Here is a 21195-nt window from a genome sequence, read left to right as displayed (position 1 = left end):
CTGCCGTAGAGTGTGGGTAGGTGGCCATCAGGATGAGGGTCAGCTGCCTCTCTCCCTGCCAGCTACCCATCACTTGGCTCGTGTGGATGGCCGCTGAAGCCATCTGTAGACTCAAAAACCAAAAATGAGCCATTTTTTAGGTTTCTTGTCTACCCTCTGTTGCTAACCACAGTCCAGCCAGCGCGCGGTTCCCAGTGTGCAACACCTGTGATGGCTCCCCCTTCTGTTTCAGCTCTTCTGCTTGGCTTGAATCGCTGTCAGTCACATCTCTGGCCACTTCTGCAGCTCCTGTTCCTTTTTGATTTTCTCCCCACCAGCTCACTATCCTTCTCCGCTTGTACGGCCACCCAGGCCCATCCATCTCTCCCTCTCTATCTCTGTCTTTGATTTTATTTCTTCCCACCTGTATCCTTAGAATCCAGAGACTATCTCCCCAGCATGCTAGAAGGTAGCCTGGCTGTCTGCCGGTGTCTTTTTAATGTGGTCGATCCATGAGGGTAAGCTGAGAGCAAAGCTAAAAGGAGCCCTTGCACAAGCCCTTGCACAAGCCCGGAGCACTTTTCTTAAGGGTAGGCCCAGGCTGAGAAAGTTCTACAAGGACAGTGGAGGGCCTGGGTTTCCACTAGACTGTCACTGGTGTGTGTGTGTGCCCCACATGTGTGCACACCTAATCCAGTCACAACTTGTAGCTCTGGCGCCACATGAATCTTCAGAGAAGTTTGTTGCCTCAGTGAAACCGCCATTCATGTGGGAGGAAGCACCTGGCGAGGCTAGCAGAGAGGCCCCTCCAGTGGCAGCACATCCTGAACTGCTATGTCTCGGGTATGGCTCTTGTCCCTGACTGATGCCTGGGCCCCACCAAGGAGCTCCAGGAGCTGCCCCATGCAGGCATGACTGGATGGGCGCTAGGGAGTTTCCTAAGAAGGTCACCATTCTGTGTCCCCATGGCTTAAGGGAAAGAGAGACAGGCAGACTTGGACACTCACAGTGACTGTCGCTGGTGAGTGTTTGTGTTTCTCAGGATCCTTTTTCTTTGGCCCTTCCTTCTGTGGGCCTCAGAGCCACTGTTTGGCTAGCTGGTTTCGGTGTAGGAGGAATAGAAAGAGGAACAGCAAAGATGCTGGCTTGTCCTCTCAGGGCCTTGGGAAGGCTTGGTGGGTGAGGGTACAGGATTGTCAGAAAGAACACTGCCATTTCATTTTTCAGCCTGAGGCAGGGGGACCCAGGTTTGGGAGAGCTAGCCGCTTCGGTTTCTGTTTTGGTGACTGGGGGCTTCATAGTCATCTTTAAGAGTAAAGAGAAGAGGGCTGGAGATGTGACCCAATGGCTAAAGCGCCTACCGTATAAGCATGAGGACCCGAGTTCAGATCCCCAGCACCCATATACAAAAGCCTGCATGAGCAGTATGTATGTTTAACACCACCATTGGGGGCGGGTAGAGATGCGAAGATCCCTGGAGCTTGCAGGCCAGCCGGTCTAGCCAAAGCAGTGAGCTCCGGGTTTAGTGAGAAACCCCGTCTCAAAGAATAAGATGGACACAGCCAAAGAGGACATCTGGCATTGACCTCCGACCTCCACATTCACAAATACACATAAGTAAGTGCACATACCTGAAGAACACATGTCATTCGTGTGTGCACGTATACAAAATGAGTGTGACTAGCCTGGCCTGTGAGGACCAATGATCAAATACTTCAGGCCTCTAGGGCCCCAGGAATCTCAGTAAAGGTGCTATCTCAGGCAGTAGTCACAGAAGGGACCATATCCTCATGTTTACAGAAAGGTGAGAGCCACACTTTGCCCTAGGACTGCTCCTCACCAACCTGTGTTGGTGATACAGGCCTGGGCACAGATCGGGCTGTACAGGGCTGGGAGGTGTGTGTGGATGCCAACAGATGAGGCAGGTGTTTCTCAGTAACTCAGCAGCCTGTCAAACTGGGAGGCAGGAGCCAAGGCTCCTGGAAAGAGCAGTCCCTATATCCTGCAGCCTCTAGGGGCCTCGGACCCCCAGCATTCCTGTGTCGTCCCCCCTCTGTGTGCTCACCCTCTCTTTTCATGTGTACCGCATGCCTTGGGTACGGGGTTCACCTTCCTTTACTTCAGTCCGATCCAAGACTTCCTTTCCAAATCAGGGTCATTCGGGGTTCCAAGACTACCCTCGTGTCAGAGGCTCTTGGACCCTTGTGGAAGGCGTGGCCTGTGATACCAGAAGGATGAGGATGGGATGGGCGTGGGGCTGTAGGCTGTGGGGACCCTGGGACCCTAGGCAGGAATAGTCTCCCAGGGCAGCCAAGGAGGAAGGCAGACAGAGCTCTCCGTAGGGAGGGTAGAGTCAAGGCTTTCTAGGAGTCCTGAAGGAAGGGAAGGAAGGACCTGGTGGGAAGAGGACCAGTGAAGTCAAAGTGCTTTTTTTTTTTTTTTTTAATTTTTAATTCTTTTTAGCTCTTGACCCACACAGAGAAGGAAGAGCCAGCCAGCCCTGGAGGAGAAAGTGCTGCTGAGTCAGGCAGTCTTGGTGCAGTGATTCAGTCAGCATGGGCTAAGGTGGAGCCCCCCTCCCCCCTTTCAGGGGAGGAAGGACAGTGCTTCCTTCTGGCAGGGGGTGAAAAGGAGTGCTCCCTTATGATGGGAAAGGAAGAGGGAGTGCTCCTGACTCTGTGCAGACAGGAAAAGTGGGGACACCTTCCAGAAGTTCCCTGGAGCTCTGCTGACCTTCTGGAAGGGACCAGAAAGTATGAACAAGGATGGAAGACTGGGGAGGCTTTGCTCTTTGGAGAGCGAGATTTCTCAGTACGCCTTGCCCTGGAGATGGCCCAAAGGGTCAAAGGACCCAGGGCTGGGAGAACCATCTGATGGGGGTTCCCCATCCTTAGGGACCTGTGGTGGCTCAGATGGACTGACTGAAATGTCTTGAGGTGCCACTATCTTATTCCAACTTCAGCTTTGTTCTCTCCTTGGAATCCCCACTCCCCTCCCCCCACTAGTCAGCCTCTGGGGACCTGGCCTCCTATCTGGTTTTTGGAGATGGTGTAGCCTCTAAAACTTCGCCACATCCCAGGCCCATGTCCCCTCTCAGGGGACCTCAGGAGTACAGGAAGCCAGTGCCTTCCATCTGTTTACCTCTTACCTTGTTCCGACTGGAGCGAACTGTACCAGGATGGGGATACATCCTTTACATCGCAGGCCTTGGAGCCATAGAGTCGAAGGCATGCGCCTGCATGGCCAATCGTTCTTGGCTGCAGCCTGCTCACTGCTGCTAATTTCATGGCCTTGTGATCCAGGTAATGCTTGGCTGCCCTGATCTACCACCCCCAGGCTGGAATCACTTTTCTTACCCTGCAGGAGCCCAGCTGCCTCCTTCACTGCAGGCTGGAGGTGGGGGCCACACAGAACTGTTCAGTGGCAGCAGCTTCAGACTTGGAGGCTACTGTGGCTCGTGACTAATGTACTCCGCTCATATCAAAGGGTCCTAATGGCATTCCGAGGAGAGGAAGCTTATCCAAGGCCTGCCAGAGATAAACAGGCTCATTTCAGGGCCTCCCTGCCCAGAGAAACCTCTTTACCTGGACCCTGAGCCCAGAATCAGATTCTTCCAGAAGAGCCGCTTAGTATGGGGCCTCTCAGCGAGGTGGCTGGAGGAAGTTCTCTGCTGGAAAATGGCCTCACATCTGGCTGACTGGCTCGGCTAGGCTTTTAAGTTTCATTTGAAGAGTGGTTCTCTGATTCCTAGGGTTCACACCGGAGCACAGCAGATGAGAATGGCTTTCTTTATTGCACCGCAAGTGAAGCACATACCCCCTGCCCTGACCTGGAGTGGCCTGTTCACACTCACGGGCCCTTGAGAGGCTGCTGCTACCAGGCACCCGTGGCTAGGTTCTGTTTATAGTCCGGGTTCTGTGCTGGCACAGCTACCTGGGACTGGGAGGCTTTGGGGGGCCGACCCCATCAGGAAGAGGCTTAGAAATCTGCCCACTGCTGCTCACCATGCTACCTCTGGTTTGTCATTGTTTCGTAATGCTGGGTATGGAATTCAGGGCCTCACATGTACCAGACATACACGCTGCCTCTGAGCCCCGCCCCAGCCCGTACCATCTGTTCTCTTTAACGTGGTCTCTGATTAACCACTGACCACGTCTGTCCATCCCCTGTGGTCAAAAAAGACAAGGCTTTTCTTTTTTTCTTTTTTTTTTGGTTTTTCGAGACAGGGTTTCTCTGTGGCTTTGGAGCCTGTCCTGGAACTAGCTCTGTAGACCAGGCTGGTCTCGAACTCACAGAGATCCGCCTGCCTCTGCCTCCCGAGTGCTGGGATTAACGGCGTGCACCACCATTGCCCGGCAAGGCTTTTCTTTTTAACACTGCTTAGAGTTATCGGCCCATGGGGAACAAAAAGGAGGGGACAAGACAATTCTCACATCCCCTCACTCCTGGCCACCCCACTGACAGAGAGAAGAGGTATCAAACAAACCCCAACATTTGCTGCCTTGGACAGAAAAATATGATAATGCCTGGAGAAGAAACGTGGCTTGCACTGATGTGCCCCAAGAGCCTCTTGGAAGCTTGTCTCAGCCACTGAGGCGGGCGATGGAGCATGGGCTTGTGCAATGGTGGGGAGGAGGCACCTGCTTACAGAGTCAAATGGCAGGTGTCCCCACAGGTCTTAGGTGAGAAGGTCCTACCACCAGCATCAGGTGTGCCGCTCTGAAATTTCCCCACCGGGGTTAAGTGTGAAGACCAGGGGACAACTTTGGTTCTTGGCCTCCTCGTCTTCTACCTTGGTTGAGTCACTGTCTCTTTGCTGTTCATTCCTGAATGTGCCAGTCCAGCTGGCCTGTGAGAAGTCCATCTCTATCTTCCCTTTGTCTGCATTCTGGTCTGCCCTTTCTCCCTCCCTCCCTCCCTCCCTCCCTCCCTCCCTCCCTCCCTCCTCCTCCTCCTCCTCCTCCTCCTCCTCCTCTTTCTTTCTTTCTTTCTTTCTTTCTTTCTTTCTTTCTTTCTTTCTTTCTTTCTTTCTTTCTTTCTTTCTTTCTTTCTTTCTGTCAGCTCCACATAAGCTAGAGTTATCTGAGAAAGCAGAATCTCAGTTGAGAAAATGCCTCCATCAGATTGCATGTAAGCAAACCTGTGGGGGACATTTTTCTTAGGGATCTGTGTGGAAGGGCCCAGCTCACTAGGGTCAGTGTCACCCCTGAGTAGGCAGTCCTGAGTAGACAATAGCCTGAGCAAACCATAAGGAGTTAGTTCCTGCCTTGAGTTCCTGCCCTGTTGCCCCTCAGCGATGTGACCTAAGCGTTGAAAGACGAATCACACCCTTTCGTCCGCCATGTTGCTTTTGCTTATGGTGTTTATGACAGCAACAGTAACCCTAACTAGGAGATGGGAATTTAGCCACTGAGCCATCTCCTTCATTCCAGCCGTGGGCTTCTTATCTTTAGAATGGGGCCTGTTCTAGGCCTGCCTTGCACTGACAGGCTGCAATATGAACCAAGGGCTGTGTGGGCGAGTGTTCAGATGTTCTGAGTGGCTTTCCCCTGCCCCCTCTAGTCACCATGGGTGCTGAGGTAGCCTTTGATGTCACTGCCTCCACAGTCTGTCCATGAGCACTTCCTGAACCTAGTCTATAGGATGCAGACCACCCAGGAGGTGATGGTGCCCTTACGGTCAGATCAGGCAATCCCAGGGCCAAACTCTGCCTCTTGCTTCCTCAGAGCGGCTCTCACTTCACTCTGGCTTTGGGCACTCAGAGTGGGACTAAGGCCTCCTCTGGCATGAGCACCCTGAGAACATGGCTGTCTAGAATTCTGGCCGTGTGCTCAGCTGAGGGCAGCAAGGCCTCAGGTTGGCTCCCAGAGGGGATGAAGCAAAGTAAAACTTTACCTCATGCTGAGTCCCCTCTCTCTCCACCTTACCTTTCTGACTTGTCTGTGTAAATACTCCCCCTGGCCACACCTCCTTCTGTGTTTACCATAGCATGTCTCTTGTGCCACGGCAGTGTGCTTCTCTAGACCCCCAAAGGGAGCTGTGCACACGTGCACTGTGCTGTCCTGCACATGGCGCTGGGACATCAGCAAAGGATGAGTTAAAGAGAAGGCGCTGTTGGGGTGGACAATGACTGGCCAGCCCTGACTGAGTGCCCACGGTGGCCCACTAGGTTCAGGTCTGGTGCTTGGGGTCCAGTCTGCCTTTCTGCTTTGTCATTGTCTTCTACCTACTGTCCCATGAGAGTCTGTAGGAACAGCACCAGTACCACACTGCTCTACAGGGCTTGGCCAAAGCTTGGCCTCCGTCACATAGCCAACCTTTTGCGGGGATTCTGCTAGGGGTCAGAGTGAGGGGTAAGGACGTGAGATAGGCACAGAGAACAAACACAGGCTTCAGGACCCTAGAGCTGGCTACAGCTTAGCCACACACAGAGATACTACCCAGGCACATGGACTGTCTCCCCAGAAGCCATGGCAACTGCATCACATTTCAGAACCACAGTTAGGGTGGGAATTATAACCTCTCATTGGTCAGAGCTGACTCTGGGGGCATTGACTCAACCCCTACCCCCAACACGCTTACTGGGACCCATGCACAGCTAAAGGGCCCAACCCGGATAGTAGACAGTGCAAGGGCCTGGAGGCCTGGGTAGCACATATATCAGGTGTCCTTCCCGGAGAGCAGTGCATTTCCGCAGAGAGATGGGATGGTGAGGCTGGAGAGACCAGTGTTCCCAGTCGAGGAGATGCAGAGCTTAGCAAGACATCATCTCGTACTGTTGGACACTCAGCCATGTATGCTTGCCACATTTACTTCCCTTGGGCAGAAGTCCATGATTGATCAGTGGGTCACACCAGACTGTGAATGCCCCAGGTAAAAGTTATGGAGCCATCTTAAGTGTCTGCCACCAGGCTGGGCCCGTAATCCCAGCTGCTTAGGAAGCTGAGTCAGGACCAAAAGTTCAAGGCTTGCTTGGATTGTTGAGTGGGTTCAAAGACAGCCTGGGCAATTTGGTGAGACTGTGTCTCAGAATAAAGAGAGCCAGGACTGTAGTTCACTGGTAGAGTGCTCACCTAACAGAGTCAGAGACATCTGGGAGAGTCCAGACATGACCAGATTGAATAGGGCCATGTAGGGAGAAGGGTGGGGGAAGGGGAGAGAGGGGAACCAGGTACAGCAGCCAAGAGCCAACTATACAAAAAGTATCTTTGTAACCAAAATGTCTGGATTATATAGGGAAGAGCTTCTGGGGAAAGGCAGCCCAGCCCCTGGACTGGAGAATTCATGGTAGAGGATGGGTTATATACCAGGTAGGGACCCTGGGGTGTTGGAAAAACCTGGAGGTCAGGTCCACTTTGATATGTTAATAGGCACCTCAGCTGTTCGTCTGGGGTTTGAAATTTAACAATGCAGTTGTCCTGGTGTTGAAAAGCTTTCTAACCTTAAAAGGCACAGCCTTCAGCTCGGCTACCAGCTATTCAGTTTTGCGGAAAATCACCATCCCTAATATATCCAGGGATGCTGAGCGTGCTTGGAAAAAGTGAACCGGGTTCTTCACCTCATGTGGGCACACTTCCAGGTCTGGTCAAGGGATGAAGGGGGCCTGCCAGGGGTAGGGGTTCTCCACTTGCCAGCTAGTTCTCATCTGGCCTTTGTCCCTTGCTCTCTCCTTTTCCTCTTCTGCCTGCCTGGCCTCACATGGACTCAGCCAGTGTGTCAGGAGGTAATTGACTGACTGCCCAGCCCAGGGCAGGCTCTGCTGAGCCCATCAGGACGGGGACAATGAAGGGGCACTCAGAGGCAGAAGGCTATTTCTAAGGCTCACGGCTGATGAGCTGCGATTATCATTTTAATTTCAAGGCTGTCACCTTACAGTCAGAGTGCCCCCTTCCAAAGAGCACAAAGCCCTCTGCAGCCTTCAAAGGAACCTCAGAGGGTCAGTGCCGCAGACTAGGATGTACCCCGGACATTTATGCCTTTCATCTTTGTCTGCTCAATCAGATCCTCTGTCAAGGTCCCGCCACAGCCCCACCACTCCTGGGACCTCTCCTCACACCCATCAGTTTCCACTTTCTCCTAGGTAGGGCCCACTTCCTCTCTGGAACACCTTGCCACTCACCTCGCTTCTGGTTTGTCAAGCAGCAGCAACTGTACAAACTTAGCAGGAAATTCTCGCAGCTCTCCGGGGTTGGGGCTGTGAAAAAGCCTTCACACTCCTCCTGTTACTCCCAGTGGGATGCGCTGCGTTCCTGAGGGGCGAGAAGCACATCTTGGATCCTTCCATCCTCCTGTAGACAGGATGAAGGTTTTACACACACTGTTCTTTGCACTTGGCTCCTGTGATCTGTTTCCTCAGTTGTGAGTTGTGCGTAGCATTTCTTAAGCACTCCAGAGCGGAATACTCGATGCTTCTTTTTGTTTGCTTAGAGTCAAATGGTGTAATCCATTTAAATCCCTCCTGTTCGGTACACAGCAAATGCTTAATATCCGTAAGCCCTTCCTGCAGCTCAAAGCTCATCTGGGGTTCAGGACCGAAGCAAGATAGTCAACCCTTGACTGGCTTTTCTCCTTCCTTCCCTCCTTCCCCTTTTCCCTCCTTTCCTACCTTTCATTCTTTCTTCTTCTTTCCCTCCTTCCCTCCCCTTCTTCTGCCTCTTTCTCTCCCTTCTTTCCTCCCTCCCTCTCTTCCTTTCCCTCTCTTTCTTCCTTCATAACCCCCTCCCAGTAGTACCGGGGGTGGAAGCCAGGGCCACTGGCTCCCCCTCCCTCTCAGCTTGCTGTGGTTGTTTTTAGAAGTTGGCAATGCCCAGAGATAATAGTCACACAATCAAGTCTCTCCTAACTGAGAGGGCAGCTTTGGGGGTTTTGAGAGATGCATTCAATTTGTATTAAGCTAGTCTGTAACCCTGAGTCCCAGCTTGCTGTGACCAGACAAGTCCCTGATCCTGCTCTGGGTGAATAGTCTCCACCTCCCTGAGGACTGTCCTTTCTCCTGGCTAATCTCAGAGGTACTTACCCTTCTGACTTTCTGCAGTAGCCTTGGGAGAGCTGAATCTCCCAGGACTGAGGCTGTCTAAACAGTCTGAGAGGCCAGTTACTGCATTCTGTCAAAGGGCCAGATTAATAGGTTGGACTTTCCTTTTTAACTCTCTATTGAGCCTCACTCCCATGATCTAATCTATGGGTGGGGCAAATGGAGCACTGGAAGTGTGGGCCTCCCAGGAGACAAGGACAGAGCCAGAGCCTTCCCTGTGACTTTAGCACTTAGTGCAGCTAAGGTAGCACAGCTGTCATTGACTGCTATTGGTTGAATGACTGTCAGGTTGGAGATGGGGTGGAACCACACGAGGAGAGCAGCCCTCCCTCATACCCTCAGTATCCCTGAGTGATAAGCAGCCTTTTTCCTTGTGTGTTTCTAGAACTACTTTGAGAGCTACCTGGCAGTCGCCTCTACTGTGCCCTCCCTGCTATGCCTCGTGGCCAACTTCTTGCTTGTCAACAGGTAGGTCACCCCCGTCTCCTTCATGCCCCTCTGTTCTACAGCAGGAGTTTTCATCCCAAATGGTGGTCCCCCAAATTGGAGGCAGGCAGTTTATCTTTGCCATGCAGTTTACAGATTGGAGCAGGTGCCAGGGGCTCCAGTCAGGGGTCAGTGCTCATTTACAGCCACTCCATTTTCCTGAAGCTACCTCTAGGCAATAATCATGGCCTCACTGTGGTTCAACATTCTGGGTTTCCCTTGAACATGTTTCATAGAAGCTTCAGATCCGTGGTGACAAATTTATTCAGCTCTGGTCTGTCAGTTCTTGGATCTCCTGCTGAAAAGCATTTTAAGGCAGATCTGACCTTAGCAAGGATGCTGGGATTGATTAGTAATGTCTGCTCTGGGCACAGGCTGCAAGAGCAGAATGCACCCTGTGTGTATTCTAAGCCTGTGTACAGAGCAGTCTTTCAAAACACATCATAGTATAGGACACAGTCGTATAGTAGATTCCGACCCATAATCAGTGGTTTGCAACAGTAACAGTAGTTAGTTTCTTTTTCTACCTGAGGTTCTGGAGGCAGCCAGGCTACTCTTGAACATGCTGATGCAGTCAGACAGCACAGAGCTGGAGATGCTCATCCTTTCCCACCTCCTTGGCTGTCTGTCCTCATTGGCTTGCTCACATGGGCTCAGAAACTGTTCCCATTGTGGCTGAAGAGCCAATGTTCCATGAAAGCCAGGGACAAGACACATAGTGTCCCTTTTGTCACACTCAACTGGTCAGGGCTGTCACAAAGCCTCTTCTGTTTCAAGGAAACAGAGACCCCATATTCCCATAGAGGGAGTGTCAAGGAAACACTATCCTTCTAAAACAGCGGTTCTCAACCTTCCTAATGCAATGACCCTTTAATATAGTTCCTCATGTTGTGGTGACCCCAACCATACAAAATAATAATGATTAATAATAATAATATAATTAATCAGTATTCTTATTATTACTCATTATTATTAATATTATTGTTGATTTTTCAAGACAGGATTTCTCTGCATAACAGTTCTGGCTGTCCTGGAACTAGCTTTGTAAACCAGGCTGTCCTCGAACTCAAAGGGATCCACCTGCCTCTGTCTCATGAGTACTGGGATTAAAGGCATGTGCCACCACTGCCCAGCTACAGTTTTGAATCTTAATATAAATATCTGTGGTTTTTTGATGGCCTTAGGCAGCCATCATGAACGGACTTTCGACCACCAAAAGGGTCTCGACCCACAGGTTGAGAACCACTGCTCTAAGGTGTAGTTTGAGAGAGGAGGAAGAACTTGGCCTCACCTTCCAGCCCCTAGGGCTACCTGCAGAGGTCTCCCCCTCCCCAGGTCTCTAGACTTCAGACATACAGTCTTTGGGGGTATAAATGATCAGGGAAAAATTGGAAGTATCCTTGAGTTCAACAGAGCCTTTCTGAGCTCTCAGTGAACTTAGGTGGGGTAGGGCAGGAAGAGGTTGCAGAAAACTCAAGGACCAGCCTCACAGCTACCCAAGCCAGTGGCTTTTGGGTTCTTGAGTTGCTAATACGATGAAATTCACACACCACAGAGGATAGTCTTTAGAAAGAAAAATATAGATAAGTAGACAAGAGATTTCAGGGACAGAAGTCAGAACTCCTGCGTAGCAGGAGGGGTCCCAGGAAATAGGGTACCATGAAGCTGCCAGTGTGGGGCTCCATGAAGGATTTAAGGCAGAAGACGCAATGAGCGTGGGAAGTGGAAGGAACTGATCAGTTCAGTTGTCTCATCCGTGAGGTGTTGGGTATCTCTCCTTTGTGTCAGTGAAATCTTCAAGTATAGCTTCCAGGCAAGTCTAAGAGGTAACAAGGCACCAAGGACCAAACCTCTCCTGGCCTCCAGCAAGGACACTCTCAGAGTGGCTGTTCTGGGGTCCCTGCCCCAGCTGGCCAGTGTCTATCTCCTGCTCTCATGGCTAAGAGCTGACTTGGGTGTTTCCTCAGCACTGCTGGCTACTGAAGACAGAGTGGAATTCTTGACAGTGCCCAGAGAGCGGAGAGGAAGGGATCAGAAGGCAGGAAAGGCAAGAGTGCCAGGTGGTGATGGCCTTTAATCTCAGCACTGAAGAGGCAGAGGCGGGTGGATCTCTGAGTTCAAGGCCAGCCTGGTCTACAGAGCTCCAGGACAGTTAGAGATGTTACACAGAGAAAACCTGTCTTGGAAAAGAAAACACAGAAAACAAAAAACAAAAACAAAAAAACAGAGAAGAGCACTTGCAGTGGCAGACAGGTCCATCCGACCCACCCTCTGTCCTTCCAGGCCTTGTGACTTGCTCTGTGACCCTGGGCATTTATCCAGCTAGGAGAGCTCACTTACCTGTGGACAAGAATGCCCACCCCCTTAAGATCCAAGCCACCATCTGACAGGGAGGGGCAGTTTACATTCCTCTTAACCCTACGCTGCATCTCCATGTGTGTGCAGTGACTTAGGAGGTTGGAGCAACATCCTACTTTTCCTGTTCAGGTCACAGATGTGCCACAGTGGGACCACATCCCCAATGTTCTCCTTGGTGGCCCAGTTTTGGGGTCAGCAGTAACAGTGGAAAGTTCCTGTTGGGATCTTGGAGTGTATGACATCCACTCCTAATAGCCAGTCAGCCAATCAGTGGCCCTGCTTAAAGGAAAACTGCCCACTCAGGGGACCACCTCGGGTCACTTCGTCACTGAGGCTAGAGCTGGGCTCCCGTTTCTAGAGGGATCTCCCTTCCCTGTCGGCTACCTGTGAGTGCTTAGTTCCCAGCATCGCAGACCAGGCTGCTAGGCAGGTGGGGGAGGGTGGTTAGGAGATGGCTGGGCAGGAAAGTGGTTCCACAGGTTCCCTAGCCCCGGCTTCAGGTTACGTTTGAGGGCCCTGGGGGAACAGCTCTCCAGCCTCACTTGTTGCCAGCTGCCAAGGACAGTTTAGGGCAAAGCTGCTCTTTATTTAAAGTGGGAGATTGAAACGTCTCCTTCCCTCCCTCCTAGAGCACTCTGGCTTCTCTGACTGGTTCATCCATAATCGCCAAGTGTTTTATTATGTTAAATCTGCAGCTTTATAAATACAGATGAGCTAGATTTACATTTTGGAAGAAATCAATCCCCTGGGGTCCTGAGCGAGCTCTGGCAAGGGAGTGAGTGGAGATGGGCGCCCCTCCTCCAGCATCCTCGATGGGGTGGTGTGGCCTCTCAGCCTGCCTCACACCTAGACTAGAATACCAGGCGAGCCGGCACTTGCCTAGATGACCCTAGAATTCCGGGGGCTTCCATCCCAAGCCACCCACCCGGCAGGAGGAAAGGCAGTGTGCCCCATCGTGTATGTAAGACTGGCCTCCGACTTCATGGCATCCAGGGCTAGGACATTGGGAATTGTTCCATGAGTCTTCCGAGGACTTGGGGGCTCTGCTGTGGGTTGCTTAGACAGGACCTAGAGAGATAAGGAACCCTGGGCAGGTAAGGGACAGTCACGAGCAGTCCAGTGGGTGATTTTGCTGTTTGCTCCTCTTGGGGGGGAGAGGGGGGCTGAGTAAGAAGCCACCCATTTTTGCCCAAGTCCCAGGCATCCCACAGGACCTTATCACCATAACTTCAGGGACAAGGCAGGAACAGAGAGGGAGGTGTATAGCTGGGGTAACTGCCTGCATTACACCCCCTCTGTGGTCTGCCTCCAACAGTCCTCACCAGGTGTCCCAGGGAATCACTGAAAACTGTTTGGTGTCCCAAGGTGTCACCAAGTAGATTTCTTCAGTCAGACCCTCAGATCACCAAAGCCAACCTCATTTTGGAGATGAGGAGGGAAGGAGCAGAGGGAGGGAATGTTTGTCCCAGGTCTCACGGCAAATCCGTGACAAAGCCAGGCAGTGTGCTAACTCCTGCCTTGCTGGTGGGTGAGTGACTTCTTATGTCAGGAAGGTGGGGCTCTGTGGGACAGGAAAGTGTGTAGGGTCACCTTGAGCATCCCATCTGAGGCTTGGCTGCAAGCCTCCAGGGTACTGGGTTCATTTATCAAAACAGCCTTTTGCGGTCTCCAGGGGTCCAGCCACTCCACCTGGCCCTCCCTCCAGCCCTACTTTGTCTGAAGCCCCACAGAGTCTAAGAAGAGGCACCCTAGTATGGGGCCCTAGTGGTTATTAAGGCTAGAAGTTTCCCAAAAGCAGGCCCCAAAACAAGGAAAAATTCAAGCATGTAGTAAATTTGGGGGTGAATGTGGAGAGAGCAAGAAAGTAACCAGGAGAGGAAGCCATGTCACCAGCCACACAGAGAGCCACCAGAGCCCTCTGGAATCTAAGGGAGCCCTCCCTGAGCCCCAGGGGGAACTAGGATGGTTATCTACCAATCTCACCAGCCATTGGCTGTAGGCTGCTCTTGGGAAGTCAGTAGTCTGTCATGTCCAATTAACCCTGGGCCATTGTGTCCTAGAAGTCCCCTCCCTGGAATCCTGATGTCTCTGTGTTAGTGGGTAGGTGTGTGCAGGAATAAATGGCAGGCAGGAAGTAGTCATTTGCTCTCTTACTGAAAGTTAAAGTCAGATTTGCCCTCAGGCATAGCTGAGTCCAGGGAATCTTCCTTTTCTCATGGTCCTGGAGCTCTGTGCATCTTCATGGGGGTGCACTCCATATGTGGTCCTTCCCCCACAGAGCTGGCAAAGTGGCAACCAGCAGCGGGGCACACTCGAGCAGTTACTTACTGCGTGGTCCATGGTACCATCCTAGGGAGGACTGACTGAGCTGTGTGGGCCACTTGTGGTAGCCAGGATCACCAATGCCTGTTCTTTGAATCTGGACCGGTGTGGGTGGCCTGGCCCACCACCTCCATCACGCTGGCACGAAGAAACACTTTCTCCTAGAGAAGAGATGCTGGCAGGCATGCCTGCAGACCCACCATGTGCCTGCCCCCTCTGAAGATTAAGGCCTGGCTCATGAGGTAGATGGGATGCTTACATGCAGGCTGGGGTTCAGCCTGTCTCCAGCTCATCTTGACAAGGCTCAGTTAGCCTCTTGTGTCTACGTGTCCTCTTCCTTGAGGCCCCTCAGCTGTGCCCCGAGATGCCACCAGCTCTCCTGCCAGAGTATCTAGTACTAGGGTGCACTGAGCTCTGCCACCCTGCTGTGTGTGCCTGTGCTCCGGGAATGCCATCATCACCCGGTTCCTGTGTGTAAGACAGTCATCAAAACACAGGGTCACAGAAGAGCCTGGGCCAGAGCCAAGTTCACCTAAGATCCCACCCCAGCTTCTGGGGATTCCCTCTGTGCCCTTCCCCTTACAAAGGGGGATGGGGTGGGCGGTCCCATTCTCCCTCCAGCCCTGAGCTGCCTCTCTGGATCCAGAAGTAGCATCAGCCAGGGGCAGGAGCTCCTTGTAATCACACTTTCCTCCCTCCGTGCAAATCACTTCCCACCTGGTTGTGTGCACAGATCTGTTTGTCTCTACCTTGTAAATTGAACTTGGTTGCTATTGTTTTAATCCAGAGAACATCTCTGTATCTAATCTGGTTTTTCTCTCAGCCCCCACTTTCTCTCTTGCTAGTGGGAAATGAAACTAAACATCTGATCAGACTTACAACTTATTCTAATCTGATGATGGTTTGGACAGCCTTGGGATGGTGTTCTCTCTGTTACAGTGGAGACCTGCACGGCTGTCTCTGATGGTCCCCATCCCTGCCCTCCTTCCGGGTCAGTGAGCTGGGGAGGTGGCTGGAGCACTTGGCTTGGGTACAGGGTAGTGCTTTTATGGAATGCATGGGGTCCTGGCTCTGGACTGTGAGGGTGTGGTCTCAGCAGCTGCTGACCCAGCTAAAACCTTCTAGAAGAAGCCTTAGGAGAGCTCCTGGGGCCCACAGCTGAGTGACCTTGAGCCAGCTCCTAACTTTTCTGAGGTCAGCTTCCTTACCTGTGAACAGGGAGGGGATTGAGTATGCCTGTATCACAGAGCTGGGAGGTGACTGAGGTGGGGTGTGGAGAACATTTAGGAGAAAATTGGGCACAAGCCAAGTTCTGTGACATCAATGATGGTGAACCTCTTCCCTTGCCTACTGCCAAATTTGGAGAAGGCAGCGGGGTGGCTGTGCAGTTTAAGGGCTAGATGGGTCTAACAGAAGGGTCGTTTTGAAGACGGAAATGTGGCATCTTGCCTGGTGTCTTAGTCTTGAGCCTCTCCAACCTGTGAGGCCCACCCCTTCTCTCTTGTGACTCACCAGCTGACCCATGTAGAGCCCTGAGGGGCGTCCAACCACCTCCCACCACTTCTGGTCCTCTTCCCAGGGTCCCGGTGAATGTCCGTGTTCTGGCCTCGCTGTCCGTCTCACTGGCCATCTTTGTGGTTATGATTGTTCTGGTGAAGGTGGATACTTCCTCCTGGACCCGGGGCTTCTTCGGTGTCACCATCGCGTGCATGGCCATCGTCAGCGGCTCCTCCACAATCTTCAACAGCAGCGTGTATGGTCTGACAGGCTCGTTTCCCATGCGGAATGCCCAGGCATTGATATCAGGTGAGAGCCCAGCACGAGAGGGAGCACGGTCCTTCCGGAAAAGGAAGTGTGTCCTGGGTCCACTGTGTTTTCTTAGTGTCACCAAGCAAACGATCCCAGAGACGAGAGCTGAGAGTTGTTCATTCTGCTCAGCCTGCAGCTTGGACAGTGGATTAAGAAGACATTTGGCTCTCCACTGCTCCATTGAGCATCCACAGGAGTGGCTCAGTTAAGGCCCTGGGCTGGGTGGCACTCCTTGTGGTCCTTGCCGTGTTTGCCTGGGCTATCTTGTGGCATAGGTCCAGGTTGTACACAGTGCGAGCATCGGAGAAGACCCGGACAGCACTTCATTTTGATGTGACAATGGAAGCCATATGGGGAACAACTTCCACAGCCCTTGGCCCATCTAGACTCCAGATGGGTCTCTGTGGCTCCCTGGAAGATGTAGAAGTCTTGCCAGCCCAAGAGTGGGTAGATGGGAGATAAGATCACAGACATGATGGAAGTACCCTGCACCTCCAAAGCATCCTTTCTGAAACCAGCCTTCCCTTCTTTCCTCCCTCCCATCTTTCCTCCTTCCTTGTCCCTTTTCCTTCCCTTTAGTTTTTCCTCTCCCCTTCTTTTCCTTCCTCCCTCTTTTCTTTCTTTCCTTTCTAGTTTTATGGAGGCTCCACCCCCTGCCAGGGGCGGGAAGATGGACCAGACTGTGTCCTATCAGAGCCGATAGCCTAGTGACTATGCTCATCGTTCTCCCAGACCGTGCCATGCCGTGGCTTGCTTGGGCCCTGGCTTGGGGCATCTCTCTAGCTGAAGTCTGCAAGTGAATGCTAAGCCTGTTATGGGGGATCTTCACAGTTTTATCATTCACCTACATGGCCCCACAAGGTAAACAGAACTGGGTCAGTTAGCATCTGCTTTATGCGAAGACCACTGTCCCCTACAGCAAGCCTGGAGGCTGCTCTTTTCTCTGTCCCTGTGTGTCCCTGCTGTTCAGAAGACTGCCGTAGCACTTGCCTACCTGAGAAGAATTGCACGATGCACAGGACTGTGTCTATTAGTTAATATGCCAGGTAGCATGTGGCAGGGATGACAGGTACCTTGACAAGCACATATCCCCTCCCCACTCTATACCAGTGCCAGACATCACTAATAGATCCCTATCTTTCCTCCTGAGCCTCTAATTCCCTCTCAAGCCAGCACTTGAGGCAATTACTCTCTTTGGATCAGAGTCGAGATATGAGCTCCGTCTGCTTGCCATTTTTGATATAGGATTAGGCTTTGCTTCTATCCCAGGAAACCCTTGGGCCTAAAAGAAAATAAAAATGAACTTGTCATTGAGTTTTCTGAGTACAGTCAGCACGCTCCTGGCATTGCTTCCAGAAAGGCAGGTCTGGGCTGAGCAGACCGGCCATCAAATGCTAATCCCTCTGTCACCACAGGCCTCAAAAAGAGGCTCCTATCTGCTCATCTGCCTCTGTTCTGTTGGAGCCCTTCAATTCAGCTTCAGCCCTGCTGGACAGAAGCAATGGCAAGTGGCCCCTTGTGTCCACCTGTAGAGCTCCAGAGAAGAGTGCCTCCTGAGAATTATTATTTTTTGAGTCTATTTTTGGAAAAGTGGGGGATGCTAGGTATGGTGACACACACCTATAACCCCAGTACATCACAGACCGAGGCAGGAAGAATGTATCAGGCCGGGCTGGGCTACATAGTGAGATTCTGTCTTAACTAAAAAGGGTAGGTGAAATTCGGACTGAGATGTCAGCCCTGGAGGAGGGTAATGTGTGGGGCCCTCACTGGCACCAGCCAGTCCAGCACCCTGGACCAGCCGAGGTGCCTCAGTCTCCCTGTGGCCCCCAGCCCGCCTTTGCTTTTTGTCCAGAGGAGCCCATCTGTGAATTCTGTGCATGTTGGCATCTGAGGAACAATTCATTTGTTTTGTGCTGGTGGTTTGGTTTTTTTTTTTTCAAAGCCCTCATTTGCATGTATTTCCATAACTGATGAGATAGCAGGAGTCATGAAGGATGAGCTCCCGGAGGCCCGGTTTGTGGCTGCCACCGATAATATTGTAGATTCAAGTTGGAAGGGAGAGGGGATCAGTCAGTGGGGCTGTTAAGATCTCTTCCTCCGGCGGCCACCAAGTGGCTCTCTGAGCTAACCCAGCTTCTTCCAGAGCTCCCAGGTGGGGATTACAGCTTCTCCGAAGTGGGCACCCCCACTGGCAAAGGGTTTACTCCATTGCTGCTGCTGCTTTGATGTGGGAAAGATGGGAATAGCCAAACAGTTAATTGGGAATCTGAAGATTTAGTTGGCATTTGGCTCCGTCTGCATCAGACTCTGTTTAACATGGAATAATCCTTTTAATCCCTAGAGCAGTCCAAGGGGGTGGGCACTCAAAACACTCCCACTTACAGACGAGCAAAGCTGAGGCACAGAGAGAGGTCAAGAGGTTTGTCAGCACACAGGCTGGAGGGTCTAACAGGGATTGGGTTCTCATTTAAGCGTGAGTTCCCTTGATCACTCTGCTAGTTTGCGTGTTTTGCCTGGTCTCAAGTTCCGACTTCCAGCCCCACCTGGGCTGGTAGAAACTATCTGGAGGAAGTTGGAAGAATTGTCTGTTGGAACCAAGGGCAGTTCCTGCAGTGTGGAAGCGGCAGAAAGGTGGACAGAAACACTCGCCCACTGTCCAAAGCTCTGGAACTCAGGCTGCGGGGACCCCCCACCTCTACCCCCATTCCCAACCTCCCATCCAGCTTCAGATGCTGTGAGCACCAGGGTGTTTTCACTGTGTGTGTGTTCTGAGGCCATGTGTCTTCCTGAGCCTATTGTGATGTCCTCTCGCTCTCCACAGGAGGAGCCATGGGAGGGACGGTCAGTGCCGTGGCCTCACTTGTGGACCTGGCAGCGTCCAGTGATGTGCGGGACAGCGCCCTTGCCTTCTTTCTCACAGCAGCAGTCTTCCTTGGGCTCTGCGTGTGGCTCTACCTTCTGCTGCCCCGGCTGGAGTATGTCAGGTGAGGTCCCTCTGCTCTGCCCTCCACATCTGGTCATTTAATGGGATCGTAGGTCCCTGTCCTAATGGGTTGCCTGTTCCCCAGGACTGTGAGTTTTAAGAGGGTTGAAGTATGTAAGAATTTGGTTCCGGGGTCAGTGAGTTGATATTGGGTGGAAATGATGGCTTTGATCACACCTCTGAACCCCTAGGGCTGGCAAGCTTGGGGTTCGGGAAAACTATATGCAGTGGAGGTGGGACTGGGCAAGAAAAATAAGGAGTAATGGTTCCTAACCACTGAATGCACCTCCGCCATCGCCCCCTGCTCCAGCAGGAGGTGGAGCCTAGCAGAGTTTGTCTATTTCATTTACACTCACACATTCCTGTTTCTCTTAACCCCATGGTTATTAATATTTCCATGTGCAAGTTAGGAGGCCAGGGGTCAGGGAGGCAGGAGGTAGCAGAGCCAGGGTGAACAGGACTCCAGACTTCTACCTTCAGCTCACTGCCAGCGGGCTCCCCAGTTTCTCACAAGTTGCGCCCGTGTCTTTTGTGTTTTCTGCTACTCTTGAAAACTGAAGTTGGGGCTGAGAATTGGGACTAAGTTGGTAGAGTGCTTGTCTTGAAAGCATAAAACCCTGGGTTTCGAACTCCAGCCCCACACACATCAGGCGTGGTGGCCCATACCTGTTTGTTATCCTAACACTTAGGAGTTAAAGGGTGGGTGATCAAGCAGCCCTCCTGTGATAGTTAACCTTAGGACTTTTCCCAGGGTGGTAGTATGACCTTGAGGGTCTCTTCTTGTTTCATTCCTTTGTCCCTGAGTGGAATGACACCTCGAGAGTCCCCACAGCCCCTGCTTTCATCACACCCCAGTACTACCTCCACCAGATGGTGTTTATCAGTCCACCTGGGCAGACCGAAAACCATCCAGCTGGGCCTCCTGGGACCCTGTTGTCCATAAAGCTTCTATACCTTTGCCGATTAACCTGGGCCAGGAATCCTGTTTGTATAAACTCACACATAGACTGGGACTTCTAGAGGGTTGAACTTAGAGGTCTATACTGACTTCAGGGGGGCTCCCAGTGCGGATCCAGGAGCCGCCAACGAGCTCAGAGTCATACCACTGGCTCCGCTGCTCTGAGTTATGAGCTGGGAACCCTGGCTTCGGCTCCAGTCCTCCTGTGCTGGCTAGTCTTATGTCAACTTGACATAAGCTAGAGTTATCTGAAAGGAGGAAACCTCAGTTGAGAAAATGCCTCCATAGGATCCAGCAGTAAGACATTTTCTTAATTAGTGATTGACAGGGAGGACCCAGCCCGTTGTAGGTGGTGCTATCCCTGGGTTGGTGGCACTGGGTTCTATAAGGTATATATTACAGCCATTGTAATATGTCCTTTCTATGTGCATATGTGTGTGTGTGTGTGTAGTTCTGTTCCTCTAGCAGCGAACCCTGATGAATACAGTCAGTAAACCAACATCATGAATTTACAATGGTCAGAATTTTTTTTTGTGTTTTTTTTTTTTTTTTTTTTTTTTTCTGAGACAGGGTTTCTCTGTAGCTTTGGGCCCTGTCTTGGAACTAGCTCTTGTAGACCAGGTTGGCCTCAAACTCACAGAGATCTGCCTGCCTCTGCTTCCTAAGTGCTGGGATTAAAGACGTGCGCCACCACCGCCCGGCTCAGTGATCAGAATTTTAAAAGGATGAAATACATGCTGTCACAGAACAAGTCACTTTGCTCAGAGCTTGCAAGGGACAGAGCATAGATAAGTGGTACTTCCTATCTAAAGAGCAGTTTCTAGCTAACAGAATTGTATTCTAGTTTTTGTGTATTATATTTTTAGTAGTAGCAATAGTGCATTTTCTTTTTCTTTCTTTTTTTTTTTTTTTTCATTGAGCTGGGGTCTCCTTGAGATTGCAAGGTGCTGGAAGATGACCTTGAACTCCTGATGCTCCTGCCTCCACCTTCCAGGGGCTGTGATCACAGGTGTATACCACTGTACCTGGCTCCTTTCTATCAATACTATTTTTAATTTTGTTTAAAAATTGTATTATTACCATGTATATATGATGAGTATGTGTGTGTGTGTGGTGTGTGTACCATGGTGCACATAGGGAGGTCAGAGGACTTAAAGAAGTTTCTTCTCTCCATCTACAATATAGGTTAAAAGTGCAAACCTTTGAATCCACTGGCCTTTTCTAGAAATACCCTACCAAAATGCTAGGGAATGTGTGTCCGGG

At 51.5% G+C, this 21195-nt stretch overlaps 1 protein-coding gene across 1 annotated transcript in view; it reads left to right on the top strand.

Annotated features, from left to right (window-relative positions):
- Slc29a3 (solute carrier family 29 member 3) overlaps positions 1-21195 on the top strand; it is a 33869-nt gene that overhangs the window by 9578 nt on the left and 3096 nt on the right. The window contains exons 3-5 of the mRNA XM_057751268.1: positions 9399-9481; positions 15759-15985; positions 18813-18975. Of these exons, the coding sequence (XP_057607251.1) occupies positions 9399-9481; positions 15759-15985; positions 18813-18975 (473 nt within the window). The remainder of the gene's footprint in view (positions 1-9398; positions 9482-15758; positions 15986-18812; positions 18976-21195) is intronic.

This window comes from Chionomys nivalis, chromosome 19, assembly GCF_950005125.1.
Source record: "Chionomys nivalis chromosome 19, mChiNiv1.1, whole genome shotgun sequence".
Classification (NCBI taxonomy): Eukaryota; Metazoa; Chordata; class Mammalia; order Rodentia; family Cricetidae; genus Chionomys; species Chionomys nivalis.
The sequence above is the reverse complement of the archived record's forward strand: the minus strand, read 5'-3'. Positions and strand labels throughout refer to the sequence as shown.